The 9,220-nt window shown below is 48.9% G+C and overlaps 1 protein-coding gene across 1 annotated transcript; it reads right to left on the reverse strand.

The window, feature by feature from the left end:
• Positions 1-2,534: 2,534 nt before the first annotated feature.
• On the reverse strand, positions 2,535-7,260 carry ZCCHC3 (zinc finger CCHC-type containing 3). Its single transcript, XM_019645655.1, has one exon. The coding sequence runs from the start codon at positions 5,191-5,193 to the stop codon at positions 3,979-3,981; it is 1,215 nt and encodes a 404-aa protein (XP_019501200.1). The 5' UTR covers positions 5,194-7,260; the 3' UTR covers positions 2,535-3,978.
• Between the last annotated feature and the right edge of the window lie 1,960 nt (positions 7,261-9,220).

Below are 9,220 nucleotides of genomic sequence, written 5' to 3' on the forward strand. Positions count from 1 at the left end.
AGCCACATTGGCTAGATTGGATATAGTCGGTTGGCAGACAGCATCCATTCCCACTGTTTATGTATCTTCCTGTGCTACACATGCTGGAAATCTAAAACATTTCCTGACCCCCCCTTGCAGCTAGGGCTCCAGCAATTAGATGCATTTGTTGGAAGATGGAAGTAAGAGATTTGTTGGAAGGCAGAGATCAAATAGTTCTGGCTATTTTTGCTGTAAGATTGTGGAGTCACCAGCATACGTATGGTCTCCTGCTTCAAGGACTTGACATGTCAACTGTCCTGGTGTAGTGCTGGCAGTGGCTTTCTGATCTCAGCATCCAGCCCTTGGGTGGCAGCTTTAGCAATGTGTCCTCAAACTCAACCTTTCCAGTGATGAGCTGGCTCCTTTCTGACTATGAGAGAGGTAGTAAGGTCAGTTCTATGGTGTGCCAGGGGTCATTCCTAATATGCAGCCTAGGGATCATCACCATTTTTAAATACCTAGAGTCTTTCTGTTTCTAATCCTGGAATGATACACTGGACTTCATTTGATTTCTAGAATTGGCCAGGAATCCTCCCACTCTAGGGTTGTTATACTTGTTATCGCTTTGCCTAGGCTAATTCCCCTGCCACTCCTTCACCCCCGCCCCCATTGCTCAATTAACTCCTTATATATCCTTTCTAACTCAGTTCAAACATGTTCTCTGGGATGTTATCCCTGATGCCTAAGACCAGATCAGTTTCCTTTGTTAAACAAGATATCATTGTATGTTTCTTTTAATGCATGATCACATTTTGTAATTAATGGGCATATTTGTGTGATTCTAGATTTTGAGCCCCAGGGACTTGACTATTTTGTTGCATTCCATTGCCTAGAAAGAGTTGGTGCTTAACATACATGTGAATGAATAAATGGAATGGAGGTGGCCAGACTGGAGGATGTTAAGACAAAATCAAGCCTCTTAACTAACACTGACAAGCCCTGTGTCACCTCCTCTTGGCCTTTGTCCAACTCCATCTTCCTTTGACTCCTCGCCAGCCTGAAAGAGCTGTGTGTCCCAGGTCTCTGTACAGGCTGTTTCTACTGCTTGGAGATCTCTTCCCTGGTCACCTGGTTCTTATTCATCTTGCAGGTTTCAGTCAAGATATCATCATCTCTTCTAGACCTGTACTTCAGACAATTCCGTACTGGGTTTTTTTCAAAGTATTTAAAATAATATTATTTTAGAACTTGCTTGTTACTTATCTGTATCTCCCTCTGTAAGTGCACTGTCTTGTTCATAGGTATAAGCGGAGCGCCTAGCACAGGGCCTGGCTCTAATGGCTCTATTTGTTGAAAGTTGAATGAATGATTGTCAGCTAGTCTGCCAGCCTCAGTCTGGGGAATCTCAGCACACTCCGCAGGAGCCCATAACAGTGAGGAATTGTAATTCGGGGGCTGCTAGATCAGGAGAGGAAGCTGGGGGAGGTCTGTTAAACTCCAACCCGTGGCTCAATCCCTAGACTGCCAGGCAGGAGGCCCTAGAGCGGATTCTGTGGGGGATGGGTAGGGGAACAGTTTCCTCCTCAGCTCCCTCCAGGAGAGTTGCGGGGGAGGGGCAGAGAGAGGGAAGATTCCTTCCTTGGAGGCTCCTTGGCACCGCGCCTGCTAAGAGGAAGGGGGCGGGGAGTATGATGAATGCAGGCTTTCTCCCCGCCCTTGGCCTCTAGCCAGGCAAGGGAGGAAACCCAAGGCAGAGAAGGGAAAGAGATGAGGGGGAGGGAGAAGACAGGAGGGATGGAGGAGGGAAGGGTCTGTTTGCTTTGGGAGACAGGAAGGAGAGCTGAGCTGGCTCTGAAAGGCAGGGTTCCCAAGAGCTGACCAGGCCACAACTATACCACATCAGCTGTGAAAGGAGCTTCAAATCACTGACTCATTACACTGGGAACTTTCATAGGATCAGATAATCTTAACGTCTCAGAACTGGAAAATCCTTCAGAGGGTTTTGTGTGTGTGTGTGTGTGTGTGTGTGGGGGGGTGTTCCAGGGCTAGCCTGAAGGAGCCTTAGCTCCCTAAGACATTTGCTGGACTGTTTCTCTCTTCCTCATAGTAGGAAGAGATGGCATTTTTAAAAAAGCCCATGAACACTTTGCATCCAATTCCAGGCATTTACAATAACTGAAAGATGATGAAGCTGACATCTTGTCTTTCCCACTGGTTAGTAATCTCCTGAGGGCAGAGTCCTTCTCACTCATCTTATTACCATTCAGACATGGCTGCCCATCAGAATTGCTTGAGAATGTTTACTAAAAACGTTTTCACACGCTCCAGTGATTCTGATTCCTCGGAGCTGAGTTAAGGGCTTCAAACTTGAGTTTTAACAGTGTGCTAAGTAATCAGCATGCTTTTAGGGAACAACTCCAAAGGGCTTGGCACAACAGAGTAGGTGCTAAGTGTTGCCTGCAGGAGCTGGAACTGTATTTGCAGTGTAAACAAATGGTGGCAGGAAGTATGGATTGAGCGAGGGTTTCTGTACCTAAGCACCTAACACTTTGAAAGGAAATAGTGCAGCAGTGTTAGCAATACAAAAGATAAATATTTATTTAGAACAAAATTTTTAACAATGAGTTTTACATTCTAAACCACAAGGAAATAGCAAAATAATGCAAACAAACGTAAGACAAAAACTAAAAGAAAAGTAGTGTATTCTCTTTTCTACTTTAACTTGTTAACACTTAGTTGACCCAATGTCCTCTTGCTTGGACTATTTCCCAAGTACTTGTTAAAGAGTTAACAACTCACTTATAATTCCGGGTTAAAATCGTCTTCTGCGAGTTATGAGGTTGCAGATGAGCTCCATTTAGCTGCTTCTCTGGGGTTTCTAGCTATTGAGGCTCAGGTGCAAATGTAAACCTTTGGTAGGTTTCCTTAAACAGGAGCACCCCCATTTCTCACTGTTGGCAATGAATGAGGAAGGGTAAGGCCCCAAAGGACCACGTACACCTTAATCCAGATATAGTACCCCAGGGGGCAATGAATGCACCCTGAATTACGTTCCTTTGTCCCTTTCTCCATCTCCAAGAATTCAGAAGCCCCTGCTAAATCTTCTGCTTCCTCCCCCAGATGATTTCTTAGCATTCCTCTGGGCTCATTTTTCTGGCGAGATCAGACTTTCTGGGCCCTGACGTGCTGAGGAAATTGTTGTGAAGTGTGAGAGGTAGTGGAATGCGCACCGGGCTTGGGGTCAGGGAACTCTACCCTAGGCTAGCTCTGGCACCAGACATGTAATTTTGACCCAGTCCTTTAACCTCCCTGGGCCTGTTTCACTGTTGGAAAACCAGGGGATTGGTCGAAACCAATTTTGGGGTCCTTTCCAATAGGAAAATTCTATTCTATGAAAAATGGCTTCTGAGCCACCGAAAGAGCTATCACAAAGTCCACGCGTTTTAATGCCTAAGACAGGCCCTTGGCCACCATTCAGAGCTTATTGATTCAGATTATATATACTTCTAACAACACTGGTTTTACAAATTCTCAGACCATACAGATTAGAAGCAGCAAATTAAGAAAGCCACAGTCAACAACGTTCTCAAGTCAACAAAACACTGATGGAGTGCTTATTATGTGCTGGGCCCCGTGCCTAGTGCTGGGTCACAAAGATGAGCAAGGCAGCCCAAGGCAGCCTAAAAGGGTAAAAACCCTAGAAGACAAGGTGTGGGGCGTAACAAACAAACAAACACACACACAAATCCCCCACAGAAATGAAACCAAAGTTTGAAAAGGGAGGGGCGACACATCTGCACACTACAGTCTCGGTAGTCGGTACTGATGACGAAGAGTCACCGATTCAGAAAAGGCTGAAATGGAGTAAACTCGGTTTAAGAAGGCAGAGAGAGATGTCTTTTTGTAGGTTTAGAAAGATCTCCTTCAAACGCGATGTAAAAAAAAGATTTAGAAAAAGTTTTGGCACTTAAGAGGGGTAAGCTGGCTCTGTGTTCACCTTGGCAGGCAGGCGGGTGTTCAGTGCCCGGCCACGCCGGTTAGCTGAGCTGCCACGGAATTGTGAACTGCTTTGGGACACTGGGCAAAGGCATGTCCTCGCTTGCCACAGAGGTTGCATACGATGCCTTTCCGGCAGTAAGGGCTCAGGTGCCCCTCCTCTCCGCACCTGAAGCACCTGTCCTGCGTGCAGCTGCCGCTCATGTGGGTCCTGGAACCACATTTAAAGCACGTCTTGGGCTGCCCCTTGTACCAGCTGTAGCCCCGCTCGGCCCCCAGAAAGAAGGCTCCTGGCAGGTGCCTGACCCCGCCCTCTCCCTGGCGCAGCTCGATCTCGCACTTGTACTCCCCGGTCCAGATCCCAAACCTGTCGGTTACTTTTACGGGCACGGCCAGTACATCGCAGTGGCGCTTCAGCCAGGTCACGATGTCCTCCACATCCACGGTCTCGTTCCGGAAGAGGATGAAGAGCGTCTTCAAGCTGGACTTGCTCCGCCCCAGCACCACAAAGTTCTCCCAGCAGTCTTCCTGCTCGCGCTTCTCCTCGTAGACGCGCAGGAACAGGGCCAGTTTCTCCGCTGAGCGGAAGCTCACGTCGAACTCCCGGCTGCCCGGGATCTGGATGACCGCATAGATGTCGCTCGGGTCCATGCCGATGGAGCGCAAGATGAGCGCGCCCACCACGAAGTCCCGGGTCGGGCAAGCGCCCTCGTCTCCCTGGAAACAGATGCGCACGAGGAAGCGGCCCTTGCCCGGACCTGCCGCGGGGCCCACCGCCGCCGCCGGTTCATCCTGGGGGGGCCGCTCGGCCTCGTCCTCTGCTGCGCCGGACCTGCCTGGGGTCGCCATGGCCGCAGTCTCTGCCTTCTTCCTCTTGCCCACCTCCGCTGCGCCCTTCTTTTTGCGGGCGTCCGCCGCTTCGCCAGCCGGGTCTCTCCGGCGGCCCTTTGGATCTCCGCGGCCCGCGGGGGGAAAGTCATTAAGACCCGGCGTCGCCAGGCCTGCGGGGGCGCCGAGTCCACCGCCTGCGCCGCTGCCGCTTTCCTCTTCCCGTCGCGGCGGCCGTGACTCGCGGAACTCGCCCTTCTTCTCGGCCAGATTCTTCACCACCTGGGCCCAGCCCATCTTCTCGCGGCCGACCTCGGCCTCCTCTGCCCGTGTTGCTGGGCGCGTGGCGGGCAGGAGCTGCGGCCGCCCCCGCTTCCTCTCCTCCTCGGCGCCGCCGCCGGTGGCCATTTTACCTCCTTCCCAGCATCCTCCACTCGCTCCCGCAGCCAAAGTGCGCCCATCGCGCGCGCCCGCCCGCCCGTCGGGGCGGTGGGGTTTGGGTTTTTTTTTTTTTTTTTTTTGAAATTTGACGCTTCTCTCCCCCGCCCTGCCAAAAAATATTTACACGCGGCGCAAGGCGGCTACAGCCGGTCCGGAGTCTCCTGGTAACGGCTGAACGGTGTTTCCGCCCGGGTTCGCTCCAGCCCCACCTCCTCGGCACCGACGCGGGATGGGGGAACTTGGAGCGCGTCCCTGTCCCTTGCAAGGGTTTGGCAGCCTTGGGCCTCGCTCTCGAGGATTTGGTATTTCGCAAGCGGTTCTCTATGATTTCATTTAAGCAGCGTTGCTAAAGGCCCACAGCCCGAAGGCGGGACAGAGTTGAGAAGATCTCGCCCATTTTTCTTTTTATACCTTTTTATTAAAAACAAAAACAAGCTTTCCTTCCCAAAGCGCAACCCCAATGCACTATTTTTCCCCCCAACATTGGATTATGAACATTTTCAAACAAAGAAAGTTGAAAGAATTTTACAGTGAACATTTTCCCTTTAATATTTTTTTACTATTTTCACATTAATATTTTACTATACCTTATCACAATACATCTATATCCATCAGTCATTACTTTTTTGGGATATATTTCCAAGTAGACCATTGTATTCTTTCTTAGAATACTCATACTCATGATGACATAATATATTGAGGGCTTAAGTGCCCTGTACTGTTCTAAGCGCTCTGCAGGCTTTATCACATGGAATCTTTCAAAACAATGCTGGAATTACACATTTTATAGGACACAGGGGCTTGGAGATGGGTTTAAATCATTTGACCAAGTGGCAGAGTTAATAGACAGCCCCGCATGTAGGTGGATTATATTGATTAAACGGCTTTGCTTCTGACATTGTGGATCAAGGACTATTTGCATCAGACTCTCCAGGAAACCTACCTCCTTAACACATAGATTCCTGGCTAAAGTTAGCACTGGATAGAAAAATCACTATTCCTCCCTGATCTGTCTAATGTTTTGGAAGCAGTGATAAAATTTGGGTGGCTGAGGGGGTGGGCTTAATATCACCTTTTGTCAGCTTTGTTTTCTTTCAGCATATCTGTGCATTTCAGGGTGCTTCAGTGATGTTTTCGACTTTAGTGAAAGAAAAGGTGGATTGTGGAGTCAGGGCAACCTTAGTTTGAGTCTTACTGCTTCAAATCTCAGCCTTGTTACATGGGACCAATGACCTCAGTTTTCATAGCCTCAATTTGCTCATCCATAGCAAAGGGATATTAATACCTACTCTCAGAGGACTAATGTGGGGGTTCAAAGAGATAATCTGTGTTAAAGAGCTTGGTCCATAGTGGGTTTTCTAGATAGGTTACAGAATTGGTTAATTTAATAGCTCAACAATGCTATCAAGGAACAGGTTTCCTCCACTTTCCCCTCTTCCACTCCAGGAAACCCCCCTCACAGTTCCACAATTCCAGGAATGCCACACAGATATGACAGTATCTAGCTGCAGATGAGGGAATGTTTTTCTGCAAAGTCCTTTTTATTTAAGTGTGATGAAAATCTTTCCCAAAAGTCTCTGAATAGACTTCTCACCCTGTCTCCTTGGTCAGACTTTGATCACATGCCTGTGACTAAACCTGTAACTGGCAAGGAGAATGGGCCCACCAAATCTAGCTCAGACCAATCATGACTACTGAAGCTGGGACTGGGGCTGGGGCCTCCCTCCTCTAAAGCCAGTGCATACCTGAACAAGATCAAGGGTGTTAGCTGGGTGGAGGGGAGAAATGGCTGTTGGGTAAGTAACCACCAGGGTCTTCCCCATATTGCTACCTCCTACTTTTTAACTGTTTCCTGGTATAGAGCTCCCCCGCTGGAGTGCTGTGGTACAGTGGGCTCTGCAAAGGCCCAACATGGTGATTTCCTCAGCCTGGATGGCCAGAGTACCCAGGCTGATTGCTGTACCATAGCAGTCTCATCTGTTTACCATAATGTGTAGTGCAATTTAAAACATTTTCCTATGATTTTTTTTTTTTTAAGATTTTATTGGGGATTTGGGGGTGGGAACAGCGTTGGGGAATCGGGGAAGGGGAACAGACAAGTTGCTGTCCTTTTGTTCTTCAGTCTAGTTGTGGAGAACTTTGCTTCACTGGCCCATGTTGGTATTGTCATCATTACACTCTTCCCAGTTGAGGCGGATCGGTCGCCGGCCATTGCATGGCTGTTCACGGTGGCTCATGGCAGCTGCCGGCCACTCATGCTAGCTGCCTGCCACTCACGGTAGCTTACGGCAGTCCACTGCAGCCCCACTGCAGCCAACACCGTCGCTGGCGACTCACGGCAGCCCAGCTCCAGGTCGAGCTGTTGTTCACCATCTTAGCTGTAGAGGGCACAGCGTCACTGGCCCTAATGTGGGATTCGAACTGGCGGCCCTGCTGCTCAGAGCCCGCGCTCCCAAGCCAACTCTTAACCAACAAGCCACTTGGCCCTTTCCTATGATTTTTAAGAGGTGGAGAAGGTTGGGAGCTCTGACCTAGTATTTTTTTTTTAATTGGGGAATTGGGGGGATGGGAACAGCACTGGGGAATTGGGGGAAGGGGAACAGACAAGTTGCTGTCGTTTTGTTCTTCAGTCTAGTTGTGGAGGACGTTGCTTCACTGGCTCAAGTTGGCACCATCATTGTGCTCTTCCCGGGCGAGGCAGATCAGTCGCCGGCTTCTGGATGGCCGCTCACGGCGGCTGCTGGCCTCTCATGCTGGCTGCTGGCCGCTCACGCTGGCTGCTGGCTACATACGGTAGCCCATGGCAACCCACTGCACCATGTTGTTCACCATCTTAGCTGTGGAGGGCAGTGTCACTGGCCCTCATATGTAGGATCCGAACTGGGGCCCTCTGGCATTCCAAGCCAGTTCTTAACCATCGCGCCACTCGGCCGGCCCTGACCTAGTATTCTTTACTAACATTCTCCTATTGAAGTTTAGGTGATTTCAAATTCTTTGCTTTCTTCAAATTATTTTTTTTAAAACTGGAATGCACTTTTAAATTTATGCTCTATTTAGCAAAATGGTAGTGTGGAGAGAGAACTGGAGTGGGACAAGAGTGGGAACCAATACTGTAATCCAGGCATGAGAGGAGAGTGGGGTATGTGTATGTGTGGATGGTGGTAGTAAGTGGTCTGATACCAGATATACTCTGAAGGTATTGCTGACAGATTTGGATGTGGGATAAGAGATGAGTCAAAAGATGAATCAAGGATGACTTCAGGAAGAGAGTTGTCATTTTGAGGTGGGGAAAAATGTTTCTGGGGAAAGATTGCACGTTAGTTGCCTATTGGGCACCCAAGTGGAGATGCCGAATAGGCAGTGGGATTTAGGTGTTTGGAATTCAGGGGAGAGGATCAAGATGTGAGTCTGGGAAGCGTCTGGGTAAGGATGGCATCTGAAGTCACAAGATCGGAAGAGAGCACATGGAGTGAAAGCGGATAGAGAAAAAGAGAGGGCCAGATCTGAGTCCTGGGGCAATCTGATAATAAAGGGAGAAGAGGATGAACCAGAAAAGAAGGTAGGAAGGTGGCTTCCTGGATGTCATGTTTAGAAAGTGTGTCAAGGAGGGAGCAATCCATTGTGTCAAATGCTGCAGATGGGCCAAGTAAGATGACTGAGAAATTACCTCATTAGTAGTGGAAGTCACTGGTGGCATTGACAAGGACAGTTTCAGAGGAGAGTGAAGAGGCAGAAAGGAATGGGAAATACGAATAGAGTAGGCAGACCTCTCTAGGAGTGTTGCTGTGAAGTGAAGCAGAAATGTTGGGAGCCGGCTGCACCTCAGTATCTGACATGCCTATCACACTGCTATTGGGACAAATCCTGAAGCTCTGGCTGAGAAACAGATACGGCTTTATGTTTTGAAAAATTTAAATTCCCCTTTGGATGCCCCCAGTAGGATAAAAGATCTGACACCCCTTCTTATATTGATTGTTTTATTTTCTTTAAATAA

This window comes from Hipposideros armiger, unplaced genomic scaffold (assembly GCF_001890085.2).
Source record: "Hipposideros armiger isolate ML-2016 unplaced genomic scaffold, ASM189008v1 scaffold_94, whole genome shotgun sequence".
Taxonomy (NCBI): Eukaryota; Metazoa; Chordata; class Mammalia; order Chiroptera; family Hipposideridae; genus Hipposideros; species Hipposideros armiger.

Coding starts and splice junctions, on each gene's coding strand:
- ZCCHC3 (XM_019645655.1), bottom strand. CDS start 5,193: ATGGCCACCGGCGGCGGCGCCGAGGAGGAGAGGAAGCGGGGGCGGCCG.